The 24,202-nt window shown below is 37.6% G+C and overlaps 1 protein-coding gene across 1 annotated transcript in view; it reads right to left on the bottom strand.

Annotated features, from left to right (window-relative positions):
* The window catches only part of XI-I (myosin), a 67,692-nt gene extending 58,965 nt beyond the window's left edge, over window positions 1-8,727 (bottom strand). The window contains exons 1-2 of the mRNA XM_089160358.1: window positions 8,168-8,727; window positions 7,911-8,054 (exon numbers count right to left, since the gene is read on the bottom strand). Coding sequence (XP_089016484.1) covers window positions 7,911-8,054; window positions 8,168-8,287 — 264 coding nt within the window. The 5' untranslated portion in view covers window positions 8,288-8,727. The remainder of the gene's footprint in view (window positions 1-7,910; window positions 8,055-8,167) is intronic.
* Between the last annotated feature and the right edge of the window lie 15,475 nt (window positions 8,728-24,202).

Here is a 24,202-nt window from a genome sequence, read left to right as displayed (position 1 = left end):
TAAATTCCATAACCCTAGCTTGAAATAACTCTGCAAATTAAAAACTGTTAAAACCAGAGTTATTTTCTTCTAATTTTAGTCCTAATACAGCCTAGCCGAACCCTAACCTCCCCTCCAAAACCATTCCCCTCTTAACCATAGACCTCCTAACCCTAGATCCAAGGTTTGGAAGTCAATTTTCTCAGCTGCAGAGTTAGCTGAGCAAACATAGGTGATGTCCATCAGAAAACTACATTACAGAATTTTCAAACCCTAAATCAGCTGAGAAACCTGAGCCACAGGGTATATTGGAGTACACTTAGCTGCTGTCCACTAAAATTTGATTTGAAATCAAACCTCCAACAACAAGGTTAAACTCTAATTTACTGCTGGTTCTTTAAAAGAGAATCCTAAAGATTGGCCCCTGACCTGGGCTACATCACCTACTTATATGAGGATTCCGGTAGGCTGTAGTTGTAGTCCAAATTCCACTGGGGAACTAGTCCTACTGTTGTTTTACAATGTGAATCATCCTAGTTTGAGTCATGTGATAGTCCTTGGTAGAATGACAGTCTTATGTAATCCCAATTTGATTTGCTTTCTAATGTTTGAATCCTAGTATGAATCCTTCATGCAATGCTATTGATAGAACGAACACCAAGAAATCCCGGATTGAAACAAAAACAAAACGAAAAAACACAAAGAATTAATGTGGTTCACACATTAACGCAGTGTGCTATCTCCATGGGCAAAGAAGAAGAACTTAACAAACTATGTAGAAGAAAAAAAAGGAGATCTCTCAACCAATCCCCAGAGCGGCGTTACAAGAACTCTCACCAAAACCCTAAGGCAAAAATCCGAAGTCTCAAATGACCTCATAGGTGAACATAGGGTACATACTTATAGATTTTAATTGGGTAAACGGATCGATCCATTGGGTTGGGACATACCGTACAACCCCAAACCCTCTATTTCCATCACAGATCTCCCAAATCAGGTAATTCAGGTCGCCCACCATAATATGTTGGTGTGGGTCCATCTTCAAAGTTGGGTACAAGAATTCGGGTCACAACATAACAACTATAAATATAAACCTTCGCTTGTAAAGAAGACAATTTATAATTATTGAATAAACTTTTTAAGGAGAATTGATTAAGTAGTGGGCTTCCAAGAAGAGCCCTGCAGCTGCTGGTGCTCTTTATTTCTGCAAGTTTTCAACTTTCTTCTCCTTCGCACCCTTCTTCTTCCCCCTCCCCTTAGCCTGCGGCAGCCTTTTCTCATCCCCTAACCCTAGTCCTTCAAACCCCCCCCCCAATTCCCCAGCCCAAATTCCCCTTCCACAGCCCTAGACCAACACCCAATCCAACCCCATTGCACCTTCCACTCCCCCACCCCAATTCTCTCTTGTGTCAACCATACTTTTTCTTCTCCAAACCCTAAACCCTAGATCTAGGAAACTACTCAACTATATTCCACCCTATCTAGTATTTAATAACCTCTTCCCTTCCCTTCCCTCCCCTAACCTTCGAACCCAAACCTAGCCCTAATTTGCTCACCCAAAACCAAAAATTCTGCACTTTATCTTCTTCCCCAAACCCTAGAAACCTAGGCTTGCTGATATGAACACGAAATTCCCTCAGCCGAAACCCTAACTAGGGCCCAAAAGATGCTCCTAAGAAGCCTCCCTAGGCTGGCTGAACCCTCTAGGAGGGGTATTTTGGACATTTTCAGCCATATTTAGTTGTTGGAATTTATTTCCAGTTCAATTTTAGAGTCCAGTTTGGTTAACAAGTCTTGAATTGAATTACTAGCTGAGTTAGTAATTGAGTCCTTAGTTCTTTTAAACTCTAGCACACGTGTCAATTAGAATTTTAATCAAATAGAATTTAGCATGTGCTTATTAGAGTTTTAAGTTACTTAAAAGTTTATTTCAGCATGTGTCAATTACAAACCTTAGATCATTTAATTTTTATTTCAATGGATGAGATTATGTGGTTGGATCCTAATCTATAAAACAATTAACGCCTACTCTTTCTTTGAAAGTTAAGTCTTATTACTGAATGAAAAAGTTATTGAGTTGAGGACTGGGGTTCCCGTTGAGGAGCCTCGGCGGATATTTAGTAAGTTGTTCTTCAATATTCAGCACCTCCCTTCAAGCTTCTTCAAAGTTCAAGCATTCCCTCTACAGCCTTCAATAATTCCAGCAACCTTAAGTACAACACACCCCCACCCCTTGCCCTCACCTCCCAAGCCTATCGCATCCTTAGGCAGCCCCTTCCCCCCCCCCCCACTCCCCTTGCTGCAGCAACACAGCAGCAGCCCCATCCCCTGCAGCATCCCGGATCCCTTAGCCCCTGGCCCTCACCCCTACTTCCCTCCTAGCCCATCCCCCACTCCCCCTACCCCTTGCAATAGCCCCCCCCCCTTCCGTCTCTCTCTGACTCTCTTCCCTCCCCTCTCTGACCTGCAGCAGCAGCAGCAGGCCTCCCCTGTTAAGTCTCTAATCCCCCACACCCTTACCTCCCTTTTTCTTCTAATTGGGTCATATCTTGTCCCTCATCCCACCCCAACTCTTAATTCCGCTTAAAACCCAAAAACCTAACACTTTTAAGATTCTGCACTTCATCTTCTTCATCAAAAAATTCTACAATTCATCTTCAACCTCTAGACCTGAACCCTAGTTCAATTTAAACCCTCACCCACAACCTAAAACCATTAGAATTAAGTCTGAAATTACAACACAGCAATAACAGCCCGCTCCCATCTAGCCAAAATCCCAAACCCCTGGTTTTCAAGCCCTTGTTAAAATTCAGACCTGAATTCAGCATTACAGCAACGTTTTAAGTGCTTAAAAGTTAAAACCACCTTACACGTCCTAAAATAATAATTCTCTTTGATGGAAGATACTGAGAAGCCCTTAGTTTCAGGGAAAATCCTCAAAAACCCTAACCTAAGACTGGGTTCACATCACCTTCTTTCACCTAGATCTTTCAAACCCTTTACCTGAATCCAACTTCCTCTTGGATCCATTATCCCCTACCTCCCTCTACCTTTGGTCCTAACCCCAACCTACCCACCCTCTAGAAACCCTAAAAACTATAAACCGCTAGTTTTCCGAAACCCTAACATGGAGTTTCAATTCTGAATTTAAAATACAGCAAGATTCAGATTTGAAATTCCATACACCCTTGCTCCTCAAACATAACCAGACCCTGCCTACCCTATTCCTGAACCCTAGAACCATTCAAAACAGCCCTAGACATAACTGCAGGGTTTGAAGAACCTTAATTTTACTGCTGGTTCAATTGCATGATCACTGAGACTGAATCTCAATTTGGGGGTGACATAATAAGGCCTGCTCTTGGTTTTAGGTCCCATACAGACATGGTTGCCCTGAATTGTGATGGAAGACTGGAGAATGCAATCGCATCATATGCAGGGAAAGGAAAGGACTTGTTGGTGCTGGGAATGGAAATGAAAGCTATCCACAGAGGAGTTTTGTAATGTGTAGAGAGAGGATTGCTGGAAGTATCAATTCAGTGAGATTCTAAGTTGGCAATCATGAGTCGCCCAAGTCCATAGAAGATTCAAGGAATAAAGGAAAAAATTTACATCTGCTAACCTTATTGAGTCATTAAAAACCTGCATATGTGGAGGGAGCAAAATCAGCCAGCTGATTTTATGACTAGAGTACAGGTGCCAGACTGAGATTTGATATGGAATTTCATTTGGAACAGATATGATTAAGAAGGATGCTGAATTCCAGATTTATTAAAGTTTGTAAAGGGGTTTCAGGTTTTGCTGGGGATAATGGTCAGGAGGCTGTGCCTTTTGTGATTGGATACCTTCCCCTTCCTCGGGGTTCTTAAGAAATCTTTTTTTCCGTAATGAATCTTTCATTACTAATTAAATTTTACTTATCAGAAGGAGAGAGAAAAAAATCTTCTTTCACTCTTTACATTAATACATCAAATACTAATAAATCATCCGAAATCATATGCAAATATATCATTCTAAATTTCCAGTTCTATCATGCAAACAAGTGAACACTGGACCAAAACCTAGAGACCTCAGCTGAACCTGCCAAAGCAAGTCTTTTAAAGTGACAAGTAGGTTCCCATGTCACAGCGCTGCTGAAGAATAACTTGTACTCATCCACACAACAAGAGTGGAGTCATCAACAAACTGAAGGTACCCTATCTTTGAGTATGGAAGACGCAGAAGATGTAGGTTTTCTTTTTTCTTTTTTCTTTTTTCTTTTTTTCCAGAGTTTCTATACCAAAACCATTGAGATGACTTACATAAAGGTGGAGTTATTCACAAACTAAAGGTACTCTATCCTTTGGGTATGGAAGACCAAGAAGAGGCAGTTTTACATTTCTTTTTTGGAGCTTCTTGCCACAACCAACTAGACAACCGAGAGAAGTTTAGATCTTGACCGGTCTCATTCAGTTAATGCATAATTTATATGGGGTAATGGATCAATCTCGCTCAAAACTGGAACCTTTACCAAAACTGTGCACTTCTTCCATTTCATATAGCATCTCATTCTGAATTCTCAAAAAACCAAGATATTTCAAGAATTCAGCTAGTTCTCAAACGATGAAAACAACACTCCCTTTTTTCTCTCCATTTTTAGGAATTTGAGCCTATTCCATGTTTTTATCCTTATCCATCCTACTGGCAATCTCAACTCATCAACACCCTAGGACAAAGACACTATTACTCAAAAGCAAAACCTTAACGTTGACCATTTATGACATCTTTTTCTTTCCATTTGCGTCTAAAACATATCTCAAGAGTTTCAAAATGTCCTGTTCAATCTAACTTTCCATAGAAAACCTAAAAGAGATTTATGTTTAACTAAATTAAGAAATCCAATTAAGTTATTACAAAAGCAAAGATAGAAAATTAACTTCCTCAGCAGCAACACGTATTCAGGGGAGGGGGGGACAGAAACAAACATAAGAGAGAACAAGATGGGACATATTTAGATGAAAATTTTAGAAACCACTACAAAATCAAACTCAGTGATAGGATAATGGTTCAGGCCATTTCTCCTTCACTCTCCAAACTTTTCACAATCATTTGTTAATTGCATTTTATTTTTCATTTGCATTTATAAGTATTTCCTAGAACTTTTTCCCGGTTTTCTGTAATTTTGCCCTTTATTTATTTCTCGTTTGAGCCTCAGTAGATAATTTCACATAAGAATTACTATTGGTTTTTACTAGCTTTAGATTAATACATTTGCTTATTACATTGAGTTCCCAAAGAAATCTCCTCCCCCAACCCCAACCCCAACCCCCACCCCAAAAAAAAAAAACCCTAGAGTGTTGTATTTCCTGTCTTGTACTGTTCTTCTTTCCCAACCCTACGAGTATAAAATCCATCCATCTACACTAGATTAATAATTACTCAAAAGAAAGACACACCAACTGCAAAAAGCTGCTGCCGCAGCCTCAAGCTCTAGGAAGGATCATAATTTATGCAGCTGATGAGCATACCCATTGACTGATCCAAATCCATTTGGGAACCCCAATCAAAAACTATTTTAGTCCAGAAACATATTTAGCATTTCATAAATTATTTTATTGGGAAAATTATGTTAGCAAAATTAAAATTTGATTAGGACAAGTAAGAGTAAATTTAGTAGGTTTTAAGACAGAAAATTCCTAGTATAATTGTATACCCAATGTCATTAAAATCATGTCCCATTACTGCTGATAGAGAAAAGTTGTATAACCACCGAAGCATGATTAATATCCAACTATTGTTCAAACGGAGAGAAACAACACTCTCACACTATCTCTTGGGATATCATCTGCACCCTCTTACTGATGGAGGACTCAACTTTAAAAAGTTGAAAGCTTTAAACTCACTGTTCTAGCTCGAAAGGCATGGGATGTCCTCTCTCCACTTGATTCCTGGTGGGGTAGATTAATGAAACACAAATTCTTCAAGCATAAAAAGGAGGCCACTGATACTCCCTCGGCATCTTGGAAGTGGTGGAAGTCAATACTGCAAGCTCGGGACCTTCTCAAGAAGGGTCTTCTGCTCCAAATAGGCTTCGGTATGCAATCTTCCTCTAGATTCTCATTTGGCTATCTGACTCACCGCTGAATATGGGATGCTATCCTGCTAGTCACTTACCTCTGAAGGTTGCAGATTTCATACTACAGAGTTCGTCCTCCTGGGATAGAGATAAAGCATTATCTTGGTGGGCCCCACACCTAACTCATAAGATTTTCATGTCCGTATACCTTTGCATCCAACCGAAGATAAATTTATTTGGAAGCCTACTTCCTTGGGGTAATTCTCCATGAAATCAACCTATTGCCTCGCTTTCCAACCCAACTCTTCCACCCCTTAGTTCCTCCTCATGAGCTTCTCCTTCAACCCCCCCCCCCGGGGGCATTCTCAACTTCCTATGGAAAGCAATATATGAGAAACTACCTACCTCAAACCTCCTATCCTCCAGAGGTTGTGTAAGTTCGCAATTCATGTTTATTCTGTGGATTCCAATCTGCCTCAGCACAACATATATTCGTCTCTTGCCCATTCACATCACAAGTATGAACAACCTTGGGCTTTCCTCTGCGGCACAATTCCATTTCCTTAAGCTCACATATTCGACAACGTATCACTCACCCTATATCCCACTCACCATAGCCATTCTACCAGTTCCATATCCTCATTTCACTATGGGTACTCCGGAAACAGTATACTTTTCTTTTCAAGCCGCTATCTCCAAAGAAAATAGTGACTGAAGTCATGTCTTCCATCTGTAGTGCAATAGCAAAATACGCCACTGATACTTCTCCACCCCACAGCAACTCTAAGCATCTTCTTCTGCATTGGCAGCCACCAGACCATGGCTGGCTGGGTGAAAATCAACATCAACAGCTCCTCTGTTTCAGATTCCCAACATATAGGTTTTGGTGGTATAGCATGCGATCATAGAGGCCGCACCCTTTTATGTTTCAAACAAACCACAGGTATCCAAGAATCTCTTATTATAGAAGCAACAGCTATACGCAGAGCTCTCTTCTGAGCAACAGACTTTCAATTACCACACGTACTCATTGAGAGTGATAACCAAGCCATTGTGAGTCTACTAAACCACCCCTCCCAGACCACTCCATAGAAGATCTCCCTTCTTCTACGAGATATCCGGTGCTTTGCATTGACCTTCGCAGATAAAGTATTCCTCCATACTCACCGAGATGGCAACTTTGCAGCTGATGTACTTGCAAAGACTGCAGCTAAAACTCAAGAATCCTTTTGGTATCTTCAAACCCCACCCCCTTCCTTGTATTGGGCTCTACTTCTAGACTCTCTTTCTTGTAACATACCTCGTGGGTTTGAAATTTATAAATAAATAATAGTCACGGCTTTCTTTCCAAAAAAAAATATACATATATATATTAGCACATGGTAAAACCTACATTTTTAAAGTATAGAGTTTAAAAGGCAGATGAACCGACTAGAGCTGAAATGGACTCATGTTTGCCTCAACAAAGCGGATACAAAACCATGTTCATGTGAATGGCAGTGCCGATAAATGGGCAAGTTAAGTCAACAACCAAATACAAATCTACCAGGCAGCAGCATTATTGAGGTGGGATGGGCCTTTCTCTAACATCTAACAAAGAGAGATCGTCCTTTATATACTGATGACACTCTTTAAGGGTGGTCAGCAATGAGGAAGTGTCACGAAGCCGTAATCATTTACTACCTCCTTTGCCAATTTTACCAACAAACTGGCTAGTACTTATCCCGTTCCCTGCCCAGGTTTCGGCTCAAGTTCTATTTTCATAATCATCCAGATATATCACTGTATCTTCAATTATTAAAGTTCGCATTGCAAAAGCAGCAATGGAGTAGTTCTCTCAGTTAAACACAAACATTTCAGGACACAGTTCACTTACATAAATATCATTGAGTGCATATCTTCTAGCCAGATTATACAGTACTCCGGGCTCATTCAAGTACGTTAGTTTCGTCATGTCGTCAACTCCAGCGTGGTCGGCGTCAGGATCCCTCAGAAGCAATTTATCACTAGAAACCGTGAGCTGCGAGAGAAAAAATTTTGAGCAAATCACATCTAATTGAAGCGAAAAGAAAAAGGAAAAATACACACAGAAATAGAGAGAGAAATAACAGTATGAACTCTGAAATGACTCACCTTCCGTCTTGAATCAGTAACGACTTGAACTTGTTTACCAGAAACACCAACTACTTCCGCCGCTACCCAAGCCAAGTCCTTATCTTCAACCCAGACATTGGAGCCCTTGCGAAAACTCATCTTCGCTTCCGAAGAATCGAAAACACCACTTTTAGAATCTAAAGCCCTACGATTTCATCTACATAAGCAGAGCCTAACCCGAAGAATATAACATATAAAATGATTTGAAATTGAAAAGACAAACTATTAACAGAATATGAACCCTAAAACCGATAGAACAAAATAGAAGAACAAGATTTGCGGATAAATTTCGTTTTCTTCAACTTCCCGCTCTAACAGATGGTGTAAGCGGGCAGGACTCTCCGAATACCCTTTTCAATCGTATTTAACACGTAAAGTTTAGAACAAAAAATGGAATACGAAAACAATAATTATTATTCACTAATTAAATTTTGTGAATTGTGATTTGTGATTTAAGATTCAAAAATGAAGATTATGCGCAGAAAAGAATCTCTAGAGCCCTGAAATCCGTGCATGTGTCTTTGTATTTGTCCGCCTCTGTCGTGTTTTCAAAACAGAGCACTGTTTTTGTATCGTTTTCTCTTTAAAGAAATTAAATAAACCGAAGTCGGGTAACCACACCGCTTACACGCATTCGAATTTTCGAATTACTGGGAATCAATTTAAAATAAATGACCTTCGTTGCTACTGTAATAACGTAAATGCCACTGAATCTTCATAGAATATTATAAAATATATTATCAATATATCCCCTGGATTTTTTCAACTGTTATTATTATATTTACACTATAACCCAAAAAAAACAAAACGTTATATTTATACCCCTTGGCCCTTTGAAACTTTTTTTATTATGTGTACATCCATTTATGCTTCAAATTGTATATCAAACATAACTCTAATGTGAGAATAATAGGATTAAGTGATAAGTCAACGTCTTCTTTCCAAACTTATAGGGCAAAGAAAAACGAAATATGGAAGATTGCTACATCTTTCCATTGGTGGACTACAACGATTGATTCTTTGGTAGTTTTCAATTTTGTTTTAACTTATACAAAAGACTCAATGATGGCAATTATCTGTCTCTCTCTATTTAAACTAATGACGTTCACACAACTGGATGTTTGTAGTAGAGAAGTACAATAGTTTGCAAACCCATTGGTGGCAATGTATAATTTGTTCAACATTGTAATTGTGTAACCAGTGAAATGATAGAATTTCTTATGCGAATGAACATAGGATAATCATTTACAAAAATAGAACTAATCAGAACACTGGATTTACAAAACTAATCAGAACTAATCAGGCTAAAATTTCTTTAAAAAAAAAAAGCTAAAATTAACACTGGATTTACAAAACTAATCTAGAAAAATTTGACCACAAAAATAGTGACTTTTCTTTCCCCCCCCCCCTTAAATGCTTTTACGCATAAAACTAATCATACGTCATATTAGGCAACCATGAAAACAATGAAAAAATAGAGAGCAAGTGGGGATTCTTGGGTTTGGGGTTGCTGAAAGAAGATGATGGTTACCGATAATGACAGTTGTCTAATGTGATGATATTGTTAGTTTTAAGGGTAAAAATGTCCTAAAGAGAGGAAAACTCACTGTTTTGGTTAGTTTCAAAAATTCAAGTTCATGTTAGCTCAACTTTGTTACTTGAAACATTGAGTGACTAATTTTGTAAAAGAGAACCTAAAGTAGCTAATCATGTTTTCTTTAATTTTTTTCTGGTAAAGTGTAAAACCTTATAATTTTTGTGAATATGTAAAATGAAAACTCCAAAATAGTAAGAAGTGGAAGGACAAAAATCCATCTTCTGCCTTTGTCATGTGTTCTTCATATAACCGTTCATTTTATTTTTTATTTTTTTTTATTTTTTATTATTTTTTTATTTTTTTATTTCACATTTTTAGTAAAGAGAGGAACTAATATAAGCATTGACTTCTTCACGGCAATTTATATAAAAGCACCTTTGTACAAAAAAAAGACTTCTTCACGGCAATTTACAAAGAGAAAAAAGGACTCCTTCACGGCACATCTGAAGAAGCCAAGAATTAATGTTATACTTGATGGTTGGTAGCTCAACCAAATCCGCCCCCATTGATTCTTGTTGACTTATTGTTTTTCTTTTCAGAAGGCCTGGTTATACCTTACAAATGATTTATGGACCTAGATTTATATCCATATCTTCACCCAAAGAATTAGAAAAGCTCATATCAATATATATTGCATTTCTTTCCAAATCTCAAACAGCCGAGCCAACCCATCCATATCAATAAATCTTTTTTATTTTGGGATAGAATCTATATCAATACTCCCTTACCAAAAGTAAAAATTCCATAGATCTCAATGTCCATTAAAAAGAGAAACCATGCATCATGTATGATTTGTGTGAAATTTTCAAAATTCGAATCTTAATGTATGGATTCAACATTTTCTAATTATTCCACAAGACGCCCGCTACTGTGGTGGAGCTCAAACCATACAGAAATACTTGGGTCATAATTTTAGATTGAATATGTTATATACATTATGGTTCAAATCATTGAACAAATGTGAATTATACAATTGAGAACATTTGGCTAAAACCCGGTTCGAAGGATTCGTCTAGCACTTCTCAGAAGAATGTTGGCTTTAAATAACGTTTATTAGTAAATGCCACGTGGCATTTAGGACTTCTCAGATAAAGCCTTTGTCAAGCGTTTGAGATGCTACACCTTGAAAAGTAACGTTGTATGGGGATTTGACTCATCTTGATCCAAACGTCAACAATCAATGCATTAAATCAACATTATTGTTTGCTAAATGTTGGATCTTTTCCTAAATGGCCAATAGGTGTCTCTTTTGGGAGGCTAGTTTGTTAGCTAACAAACATGCCTTAAGGGAAGAGATATGTTATTTAAAGACAACCTTTGGTGTCTCTTACTCTTCTATATAAAGAAGTGAGTGTATTGTTTTGAGGACTACCGTTAGTTTTGTTTAAATTGTGTCATAAACAAATTGGTGAATATACCTTTACGGATATCCCTTAGTCCATCAACTACGGAGTGCACCTTCCGTGATTGAGGGGTTGACTGATATTGGGGGTGAAAACACATTTAGAACTCATATGCACTATTCGGGGCGATTAAATACCTTAAAGAAAGTACCACTGGTACGTTTCAACTCCGCAAAATTGTTTGCGTATCACTAGATGGATATACGTAACTATGCTTTCGATCAAGATATTGTTCATACCATTTGAAACAAGATACAAGATAGTTTCATGCTTATGTTGCTACTTTATTTATTTGTCTTATATGATTTTCCATATATAATGATATTATATTTTGTCACATCTAAACCCATGTGACTCTGAGCTCATGATCATTTTGGGATAAGGTGCAACTAGCTTGTAGCTTATACAAAAAGATTGAGTCCATAACTTGGTGATTAAGTAATCCAACGTGAGAAATCTCAACCCTTCATCCTGATTTAGAAAATTGGATGGCGACGATGCATCTTTCCAACATCAAGGGTATGTAATTGATATATAAGCAATTACATTAAGCACAAAAGAAAGGTAACTCCAATTACAATAATTCTGGCATTTATTCTCCTACAAGTTCCAAATAAGACATTCATTCTTGGAGCATGTACTCATTCATACGAGAATTTGTGCTTTTTTAAATCTGACTCAATCATTGGAGGTGGTTTTCCATTCTCAAAGACAGTCCACTCTTACTTTCTTTGATCCTTAGGAACCAGGATTGGACCAAATTGCAATCAGGCAGATTTCGGTTCGGAACAACATAATCAATCAATTTTTGTCGATAAACAAGGTATCACTCGGAGTCAATCTGACTCTCCAATAATAAAGGGTAAAATTATGATTCACAAGGTATCACTCGAGCAGCCATCCACCAATTGGTATCTGCCATATGCATTTTTATACATAGCATAACCATTGGATGTGGAACTTTACCCAAGTTGAGACATTAGATCTTCAATATTAGGTAATAGTGATACATAATGTAGATTCAGTACCAAATCAATTGCAAAATATATGAAGGATAAAAGAAAACTAACTTTTAGTTTGCAGGAAGCAATGGAGTGGGCATTTGAGAAAGTGCAACTGAGATTGGACTTGCTTACGTGCTTCAGTGCTGCGCATTAAATGCGCAACACGATAAAGCGCACGGTCGAGATCGAAATCTCGACCGAGATTTCGATCTTGACTGTCCGTCTCGACACCGAAACAGATGGTCAAGATTGAAATCACGGTCGAGATTTCGATCTTGACCGTCTTGCGCATCTTTGCGCATTAAATGCGCAGCATACAACTCACACTATGTTTACGACCATCGCCACGAATTTGATGTATTATGTTTTGAGCTAAATGCTTTTTTTTCTTTTTTTTTAACTACACCAACATATATATCAATGTACGTAAATCTCGTTTAAAAATATTTGAATGGACACTTTCCCAACAAACCCCAACCAGGAAACATATGGAGAATGGTAGCTGGATCTAATTAAATAACATTTAATTAAGTTGACCAAAGATGAGATATAATGCAAGTGAAGCCAATATGCATGTTCATAAGAAATGAGGTATAAAATAAAAGCAAGTAGTTGGAGAAAGATTAAAAATAGGTCACATGTTTCGAAATTTTAAATTATATGGGCCCACATAGCCACACTATATTTGATGTGTTATTTAAATAAGACAAAATTACATTTACACCCCCTTATTTCTGCAAATAGTTATTTTGACATCTCATGGAATTCGTCTTATTAAAAACGTCCCCTATTAAGTTGTTTTATAATTTTTTTATTTTAATTTTTTGGTAAAACATCACTTCATTTAGATAACTAAAAAAAATACAAACACATCTGCATGAGTACACAAGGTTCAAATCGAACCAAAGAGCGGCAAATGACCAAACTGTCGTACATGCAATAGACAGGGTCAACCAGGGTAAGGGTTGGGTCAAGCCCAAAGTGGATCACGTCCACAAAACCCTTAGAACAACAACACCAAGAAAGCACCAACACCCTCAAAAGGGGACATACTACACGCCTCAAGGGCGGACAAAACACCCTCATAAGGGGACAACTTACACGCCTCAAGGGCGAACATAACACCCACATAGGGGGACAAAATACACGCCTCAAGGGCGGACCCAAAACTCCTATAGTTACAGCGATGGTAGCAGCGAAAGTGCGGATAAGGTTCAGACCTCCATCCATCGATACCGTATAGGCGTACCGGTCAAGCTCGACGCAGAAAAACTTGTACCCAGACTTGGAGTTGTTCTGCGGTGTGCACCAAAGAGCCGCTGCAATCAAAGGAGCAGTAAAAAAAATAAAAATAAAAAAATAAAATAAAATAAAAAATCTAAGGGGAAACCCTAGATCTGGTTATTGAAGCTGAGACGGGAAAGAGGGAAACGGAGAGACGGGAAAGAAACACCAGATCTGGTCGACAGGAAATAGATAGAGGAAAATCTGGGAGAGATGGAAGCGGAGAAGCGAGGTGGAGATGGGAAGTGAGCAGATGGGGAAGATGGGAGAAGAAACAGAAGAAGAGAGGCTGAGATGGAAGAAGAAACAGAATCGCAGATGGGGAGGCCAGAGACGGTAGGGTGAGAAGCGGGGAATGCGAGGCGGAGGGGGAGAAGCAGAGATGGGAGATGGAAAACGGAGGCGGGATGCGGGAAGAGGAGCCGGGAAAGGAGGCGGCTGGGAGAGAGACAGAGAGGGAAAGAAGAGGCAGAGTCCGTAGGCGCTGGGAGATGGAGAAATAGACAGAGAGGGAGAGAGGAAGCAGTGAGGGAAACAGAACCAGGGAGCCTCTCCGCCTCAGTCATTGCGATTATTGGAGGCGGCGATCAGGTTGAGAAACAGAGAAAGTTGCAGAGAACTTCCGTCGCCCTTTGTATAATTAAAATCATAAGAGGAATGGAACATAATGGAATGAATTCTAGGAGGTGTAGATACAACTTTTTGCAAATATATTTGGGTATAAATATGATTTACTCTAAATAATTACTTTTTGGGAAGGAGGTAGTTGAACGGATATGTGAATATGTTAAGCGGTTCTAAATATCTACCCTCAAATCTATTAACTAAATCTGAATCTTTGAATAAAATTATTATTTTTCCTCCTATTATTTATGGGTTAATTAAGTTAACATTTTATCACCAATTAAATTTTCACGGGTTGGTGGTTTTTTCTTTCTCTGTCCTTCTCCTCCTCTATTTCTTCCTTTGTTTCTTATCTATGAAAAAAAAAAAAGAAGGAAGAGAACATAGAAATACCTAAAGATAATTTAACACAGATAATTGAAAATCCCCGTATAATATAAGATCTTGATAAAAGATTTATGAGGGAAGTTTTTCTATACCGTTCTCACGATAGGAAATATCTCATTTATATTGGAATTTAGGGAGAGTTACAAGTGTATTACAATTCAGGGAAATACAATTGAGTTTGATTGAGACTCAAGTTTGTTGAGTTTCTAACGGGGTGGCTCGCATGGAACATTCAAATTTTGAATTTTTGAATGTTTCGTTACACCCATGCAAGATAGTTTATTTTTTAAGAAATTAGCAAAACCTCCATTTAACTCTGAAGGGAAGAAAAAATTCTCTCAAAACCTCCACGGTTTAACTCTTGACAAGTAATGAAGAAATTCTCTTAAAACCTTCACTGTTGAACTCTTAACAAGTGAAGAAAAGGTCTCTCAAAACTCCATTGTTTCTCAACCAGTGAAAAAGAAATTATCTTAAAACCTCGAAACAAGAAAAGAAGAAATTCTCTCAAAATATCCATGACATGATGACCCAAATGAATAATAGTAGTTGTAGTTGTCAAGGGCTTTACCCAGTTGGTCCCTTTATCAGAATAACATGGCCAAGAGATTTTGGTGAAGAGAACATCAACAACTCAAATTCTATCAATCCAAGTTCCTGTAGCCAGCTGTTGCCTATTCAATCTTTCCATGTATCAATTCATCCAAGTTCCTATAGCCAGCTGCCTATTCAATCTTTCCGTTGCCTTATTACAAAGGGTTTCCACATCTTTCATTTTTAATCTATACTCAAACATAGCCTACTTTGTTTTTTTTCTCTCTCTCGTAATCCAATGTGGTAAACCCATTCGATCTTGGAAGCCAATTTCTATCCATCAGAATTATAAACAAATATTGTTTCATCCAATTTTCAGAAACCTATCCCGTACCCCACTATCTTAACTGATGATGTCGTTCTATCTCCATGGGTAAAGAACTCCTCCAAGCTTCTTGATGAACGCAGGTGAAAGGATTTTTAGAGAAGTTGATAGAAAATGAATAGAAGAAGAAGAAAGAAGAGAGATACGCTTACTGCCAAGAAGAATCGATAACACGTGATATTAGGTTAAACTGAACTAACCCATAATGGGAGAAAAAAATATAAATTTTATTGGACGATTCATATGTAATTTAACAAATCCGACGATGAATATTTAGAGTTGTTCAACTAATCTATTAACACACTGTTCACCTACACTTTAGCCTGATGAATATTTAGAGTTGTTCAGCTAACATATTCACACACCGTTCAGCTACACTTTAGCCTTACTTTTTTGATCATATTGGGCAAAGATTTTTTTATTTTCTTAAATCAGCGGAAAATTTAACCTTAAATTAGAAAGGGGTAAACATCATACAACACAAAATTCATTTAGAATACTAGTAATTGGATATGTGTACATGCGTAGTCTCCATCTAGATAAATTGATAGATAGAGATCCCTATTTACAATGTACAAAAAGTAATTCACATAACAATATGGGATTGGTTTTTCTGGCACAGGTAACTATTCATTTATTGTTATTATGAGTCATTGTTTTCCACTTTATTTCTAGGTCTATAAATGACTTTGCAGATTTTCTAACTAAGGGGCGCTTGCCATTTAAATTTTGATAGAACACGGTGGGGGGAATTCCACCGGCTTTTATTGTTAACCCATCACTGCTATCTTCTTTTCCTGTTTTTAAATTTTGAATATTTTAAATGAATGAAAGGTTTCAGCCGTTGATTAAAAAAAAAAAAAATCATTTTGTTAGATAAAAAATCCACTAGTTCTCATTGTTTCATAGATAACCCTTCATTTAATCTTCTTCACTTCATCAATGAAAAAAAAGCTACTTAAAACATGAAAATTCCTTAAAGAAAATAATATATTAAAATAAAAAAATCCAAAAAGAAGCATGCCAATTTAACAAACCAGCCACCCTCATGCAAACATTAATGATCTATTTGATAACTCACCAAGTGTTTCTATTTCAAGAAACATCAAAAACAGTAGCAAGTATTTATGAAAGAAAGAATTTTTTTTTAGATATTTGATAAAACATGCTTTTGAACGGGCTGACTCAAAATAAGACTATAAACTAACTATCTCGTCGAGGATTCTGTTACTAAACCAATCCATAGGTTGAGTAAGCCCATTAAGAGCAAAGATAGCAACCTGACAGTTTGATAAGAAAGTTAAATTATGAATATTGTACAAAGTAGCTAAATAGGGAGAATCTCTAATGCTATGGTTGATACTCCACAACAAGCCATCGATCTAGCACCACCAAGTTTCCTCCTGGATCCCATACAATATAGTTGTGGTCTCCTTCTTTTGTTGTAGGATCCCAAGCTACATTACAAAATATTCTAAAGCTATGATCATTAGTTTCCATACAAGGTAGATCTTGTGGATGGTTCGGTAAGTAGACATGCACATTTAGAGCCAAGGATAAGTCGATTTTGCATAAAATCTTATTGAGAAACAACATGGAATTAGATAAATATGTATAGGTGCTTTGAAACATAAACTAGTTTCTAGCTAGCCAAATTACCCACGGAAGAGAACTCCAAATGGAGTGAATCTACGTCCCATCTGACTAAAGCTTTGAAATCTAGAGATTATAAAATAACACCAATTCTGAATTGTTTCCCCTTGAAAAATCCCTTATGTCAATTCTCAATATAGAAGCCCTCCAACATGCTGTTGGATGTGGGCAATGAAACAACGTGTGAGCAAGGGTTTCTTCCCTATGATAGTATATGAAGCACATCGGGGTTAATACATTGTTCTTGACAAAAAAGATTTTTATTAGTGGCTAAACCATCATGAGCTACCCTCCAAATGAAGCTCTTGATATTGGGAAGATAACTAATTTTCCACATATTCCTTCAAAAGTTGCCACCAATAGAAGTTGCTAGGAATGACCCTTGAGAGGAAGAGGAGGTGAGAGCATATAGTAGGCAATTTTGACCAAAAATTTTCCATGCCCAAAAGTCCTCAAAATTTTGGGAAAGAATTAGGAGGGTCTAGATTGTTTTGCATTCGTAAGGGGTGAAAAGAGCCTTGAGCAAAGAGGATCTCCACGTTTTTTCCTCCTCCAAAAGAAGATTCATATTAGATACTCCAAAGAAACGCCCTTGAAGCTGGCAAGGTTATGGTCCAACATGAACAAGGGTGGACAGTTCCACTTCCACCAACCCTAAATAAGTTAAAAGTTTCAGCCCCACGGGCTATATAGCTAGCATAAATATTACAATCTTTACTAACAAAGTTAAAAAGACCGAATTAAAGGAGTTCTTAAGCCTAAGAATTTCATCTACCAAGCAACAACATGCCCAGTCCAAAGAGTGGTCACTACCATTAATGACATCAATCAAACTCTTGCAATCTGAATGTAGAACTAACTTAGTGATTTGCAAATCTATAGTAAGTAGCAAACCATCTCAAACGGCTTCCAACTCCACCATTGCAACCGAGAGGCTCGAACCATGACAATGATTTTCTGCAAAAAAAACTCCCATGGAAATCCCAGATAATACATCCTTGTCCTCCCTTTCTACTATGTTTATCCCAAGCTCCATCTACATAAACCTTGAAAATGAAATTCAGTATTAGGAGAGTAGTAGAAAGGGAGGATAATGATTTTGGAAGTATATAAAGTCACATATTACTGAACCTTCCCAGATAATACATCTTTGGAAGGCTCCCTAAGAGCATTTTGGGCTCCCAGGAGGGTTGGAAGTATATAAAGTCACATAATTAGAGAGAGCCCAAAATGCTCTTAGGGAGCCTTCCAAAGAAGGCCACTTCCCTTCAAACAGGAAGTCATTTCGAGCTCTCCAAACAATCCAACAAAGAGTACTCCATATGATGTCAATAGATGATAAATCATCTGTGTTCTTATATTTGGCATGTAAGAAAGCTATCCAGTCATGAATAGATGACCCAGTAAATTTTAAACAGTTAAGTCTAAGTGGGGAAGCTTGCCAACAATATTGTGAAAAATCACAGAAAACTAGAGCATGCAATGTAGATTCAATAGCTTGACCACACAAGAGACATAAAGGAGAAAGACAACATTATCTATGAAATAAATTTCACTAGTGGGAATGGCCTCACTAGCAGCTCTCCATATAAAGTTTTTGATTTTTGGGAGATTGGGGATGTTCCAGATCTCCTTCCAACATGATGATAGAGAAGAAGAGGAGGCCATATAACTAGTATTAGGAACCTGTGAAAGGCATAGAAAAGTAAGCTAACCTCATTGTGAATTTGGCTTGTACTTGCTTTGTCCAATATCCAAAGTCAGGGGTAACTTGTGATAGTATAGGTATCATCATAATCTCTTCCACTTCCAGTGGGAAAAAGAGGGAATTCAATTAGAGTTTGTTCCATGAATTTTCATTCCAATTTATGAGCTCACTAACATAAATGGGTCCATTAGGGAGGGGATGATTCAATATAGTTTTGCAAGGAATGGAGGGAATCCAGGGATCTAGGTAAATGAGTGTGTTTGTGCCATTACCCACTTTCCTTCCCAAACCCAAAAGCAACAAGTCCCTCCTTGCGACGACACTTTTCCAACCCCAAGGGCAACTTCTTGGTAGTCCCACTCTTTAGAAAAACTTGGTTTCTAAGGTATTTGGTAGACATGACCCTAACCTAGAGGGAGTCAGGGGTGGTAATAAACCTTCAGGCCTACTTGGCCAACAAAGCCTTATTAAAGCAATTAAGGTCCCTAAATCCCAAATCCCAAATCCCATCCATTTTCCTTTTACACAATGTCTCCCATTTGATTAAGTGTAGTCCCTTCCTTTGATTGTTTTTTCACCAAAATTGTTTGATTTTCTGATTGAGTTTATTATAGAGATCCTGGGCATAAAAAAACATGACATAACATACATAGGTAAAGCACAAGCCACAACTTTAATGAGAATTTCTTTCCCCTCTTGGGTAAGATGTCTCTCCCTCCAACCATATAACTTAGAGCTAAGTCTACTGAATGAATGAAAAGGTACGGGATTTTGACTTACCAAAGGTGGTAGGAAGTCCTAGATAGATGCCATGTGATTTTATCTCCTGGATATCTAGTGTAAAGATTACCTCGGTTCTAGTGGTTGGGAGAGTAGCAAGAATAAAGAGTACTTTGGACTTTTTAGAGTTGATGTGAAACCTTGATACTAGATTCATATTCCTGCAACAAAACATTCATTTATGAAGCATTTTGGATAGATGCAAGAGTGAAGATGAGAGAGTCATCAACAAAAAATAAATGATTCATTTCAGGACCATGTCTAGATATGCTGAAGCCTGGTAATTTGGGTATTCCAACATTTGAGGAGAGCCTTTGGCTAAGGGTCTCTTGGCAAAGAATAAAAATATATGGGCTCAATGGGCAACCCTTCCTAATACCTCTTTGAGGAATAATCTTTTCAATCAAGTCCCCATTAATCTTCAACTAATATTCCATTGTTGTGATACATTGCATCACCCACCTAGTCCATTTGTCTGCAAAGCCAAATCTTCTAAGGATAGCCTCAATAAAGGGCCACTCAAGCTTATCATAAGCTTTACATAGATCAAGTTTCAAGGCTATGTAATCTTTTTTTGATTTAGACATTTTCATGAAGTACAAATACTTGTGGGCCAAATATATATTATCTGAAATAGCCCTCCTTGATACAAAGGCTCTCTATGTTTGGCTAATAAGGTTTCCTAAGATGGGTTTAAGACGATTAGCCAAACACTTTGCCATCATTTTATAAGGGATAGTACACAAACTAACTAGTCTTAGGTGAGCCACTTCCTGGGGATTTGATTTCTTTGGATCAAGGTTAACACACTTCTTTTTGGTTGCCAACCCGGTCCAGGCTGCCCGCGGCGGGTGTCTCCCGGGGGGATTTTGCACCCGGTCGGGTCCCCAAGGTTAACACACTTCTATTAAGACTTTTGAGCATATAACCCCCGATGAAAATTGTTGGATCCCTTTGATAAGATCCAAACCCAAATGGTCCCAATTTTTTTGAAAGAACCTCGTAGGGAGGCCACCAATTCATGGGGCGTTGGTCCCCTTCATTTGGAACAGTATCTTACTAATCTCCTCATTGGTAAAGGGTTTGCACAATGCCTCATTATCTTGAGTTCTAATGCACTGAGGAGAGCTTTTGAGAAAGTCATGTGGGGGGGGGGGGGGAAGGGTCAAAAGATCTAAACAAAACAGAAAATTGAGACCAAATCTCAAATTTTATTAAGTTTTCCTCAGTGATCCAGGAGCCATCCCTATTCTTAAGTTTGAGAATAGAGTTATTTTGTCTTCTTTGAGCAGTAGATGCATGGAAGAACTTAGTGTTCCTATCCCCTTCTTTCAACCATTGAATTCGGGATCTTTGAAACCAATATTTTTCCTCAGCAAGTATTGAAGATTCTAACTTTGATCGAATCCTCAATTCTTCTTGAGAATTCTAGTCACTAGGGGCTTGCTGTTGATATATTTATAGGTCATTCTTGAGGGATGTTATCTCCTTGGCAGCAAACTGAGAAGTGTGCTTACTCTAGTGTTTGAGGGTATTTCTACAATTATTATTTTTAGATTGGAGCTTAAAAAGTTCTGAACCAGGGGAGAGAAATTCCACCCCCTATGAATTTGGTTATGAAGATCAGCGTGGTCTTCCCATTTCATTTCATAATGAAATCTAATGGGCCATCTTTTAGGGGGTTCAAGGTTTGTCTCAACTGGGGTATGGTTTGAGCCAATCATGGCATGCCTATGACCTTAGAAACCTCCAAAAAGATGTAGAAAGTCACTATTAGCAAAAGCCCTATCAAGACACTCTTTGACCAAAGCTCGTCCTTGTCTCTTGTTTGACCAAGAAAACTTGGCCCCAGAGCATTTAATTTTATTCAAATGACACATATCAATGGCCTCTCTAAATCTATCCATTTGGGCTTGGGGTTCTGGAATCCCACTAAATTTATCATCATGGATTAGGGTTTCCTTAAAATCACCACATACAAGCCAAGGGATACTTACAGTGAATAAGCTCGAAGACCTTTTGTGAATCTAATTAAGAATATCTACTAGTCAAAGGAGGGATCCTTAGAATCCACATATCTAAGAATATTGTAGTAGTCTCACTATTCCCAATGCCTCTAATTAGTCCCAAAGATAAGACCTCAATCCCATCAAGGAGACTCCTCCACCCCCAAAAAGCACCTGAGAGAGAGAGAAAGAGGCATTGAGGAAGGATTTATTGGAAAATGATTTTGCTTTAATAGTTCTCGCCCACAAAGAGTTGGGTTGGTTAGGGTAAGAATTCTCCATCCCTACCTAGCGAGGAGGGCTTTATTAAGGAGATGGAGATCTTGGAAACCCAACCCCCCCCCCCCCCCATCTTTTTTGGGAAGGCACATTTTCTCCCAACTAACACAACTAATCCAAGAATTTGTATCATTCTTCTACCAAAATTTATTGATTTGAATGGTTAGTCGATTACTCATTTCTTTTGGTAGAAGAAAGGAGGGCGGGACATAATTAGGGGAGAGTAGTCACCAATCACCGTTGCGTTGATTAAGACCTCCTTTTAGCAAATGACAACAATTTATCTTTCCATCTAGCAAGTTTCTTGTCAAGTTTTTCAGATGTGAAGGAGAACATTTGAGTCCTTGATCTGCAAAAGGTAGAGGGTAATCCAAAACATATTCCATGAGAAGAAACCTCCTGGATCTGTAGGATATTACTTATATATCTCTAGTTGTTGATATGCTGACTAGCTTGAAGCCTCCTTATATTCTTGTAGAATATCTCCAATTCTTATTGCACACTCAGCCTGTGCTAGTGTAAAGATGAAACAATCATCTACAAAGAAGAGGTGATTAATTTTTGGAGCTTGTCAAATATTTTGATTCCCAGTGATTTGGGCAATACCCACAAAGGAAGTCAACTTACGGGATTAAACCTCATGGCATAGGATAAAGATGTAGGGGCTAAGGGGGTATCTCTGTTGCACCCCTTTGGATGGGGTGATCCTATCATGGAGTTAACCATTAATTTTGACCTGAAACTCTACCCAATTCACCCATAGCCTACTAAATCCTAGTCTACCCAAAGTCTCTTGGATGAAATTCCACCCCAATTTGTCATAAGCCTTGCACAAGTCAATTTTCAGAGCCATGAAACAAGTTTTGGATTATGATTTCTTCATATAATGCAGGCATTCATGCTCCAAGTAGATGTTTTCTATTATATTTACATCCTTTGTGTTTCAAATTATATATATCAACATACTTCTATTGTTTTAGAATAAATGGATTAAATGATGAGTCAACGTCATCTTTCTTGACTTTTAAGGGGGGGAAAAAGAAGAGAATTTGGAAGGTCATTATGTCTTCCATTGGTGGACTACAATATGACTGCTCCTTTGGTAGTATTCAATTTTGTTTTAACTTGTATACAATACTTATCAAGGAAAAATATCTCTCTCCATTTAAACTAGCGACATTGGCACACCGAGATGTTTGTAGTAGGAGTATAATAGTTTACAAACCCGATGTTTATATATAATTTTTGTTCAACATTGTAGTTATGTAACTAGTTGGACAATAGAATTTCCATCACCAATGAGCACATGATAATCACTGATTATTGATAGTTGTGACTTTGGAAAATAAGAGTAATACATTAATATGAATTTGCGACTTTGTCTTGATTTTATCATATATTGGTGAAATTCTCCATCTGTAGATTTTCACATTCTGATCCTAATTTTTATCGAAGCAATGTATGCTATTGCATGCTTCTATCTCTATAAGTAATTAACTACTCTTCTACCTACAATTCATTTTTTTGTAGTGCACTTGGATACATATATTGGTTGCTTAAAAATTATTTCCTATAAATTATAAAATTGGGGTTTTTTACAACAGTTAGATGTGCTAGAATAATCCAATATATAATGAGGCAGGTTTTTTGTTAACAGAAAATGATAAAAAAAAAATTATTGATAAAAAATAAAAATAGACGCAAAAACATCTTTCAAAAAAATTAACAATTAAGGGAAAAAAAAAAAAGTTTACAGTAGTGAATCGAATTAAAACATGAAATGGCTGTGCTTTTGGCACAATGACAACAACCTCCTATTTAGAGATCTTCAAAATAAGGAGGTCTTGGGTATGAACTTCTGTCCCCCACACCTTCTCCCACCACCCCTCATCCCCTAGGCCAATGGGTCCCAATCCTTGTGACGGCTTTGTTGATGACAATAAAAAAATAATTTTTTTTTTCATGTGAACACAAGAAGATTAATATTAAGTGATAAAAATAATAAATTTTGAAAAAATTGCATGATTAGCTACTGTAGGTTTCCTTTTACAAAATTAATCACTAATGTTTCAATTAACAAAACTAGTTAAAATTGACATTGGGTTTACAAAATTATCTAGAAAAAAATTAACCAAAAAGACTTTTCTTTTCCTTTTGACACTTTTACGCATAAAACTAACTACACCATCACATCAAACAACCATGAAAACAATGGGGACAAATAAAAAAAAAAACAAGAGCAGGTGGGGTTTCTTGGGTTGGGTTGAAAGAAGATGATGATTGCCGAGAGTGACAATTGTCTAACGTGATCATATTGTTAGTTTTAGGGGTAAAAATGTCTAAAAAGAGAGGAAAACTCGATGTTTTGGT

Source organism: Hakea prostrata, chromosome 7 (assembly GCF_041222555.1).
Source record: "Hakea prostrata isolate BN-2017 chromosome 7, UWA_Hpros_2, whole genome shotgun sequence".
In the NCBI taxonomy this organism is placed as follows: domain Eukaryota; kingdom Viridiplantae; phylum Streptophyta; class Magnoliopsida; order Proteales; family Proteaceae; genus Hakea; species Hakea prostrata.
This window is presented reverse-complemented; position numbering and strand designations above follow the sequence as displayed.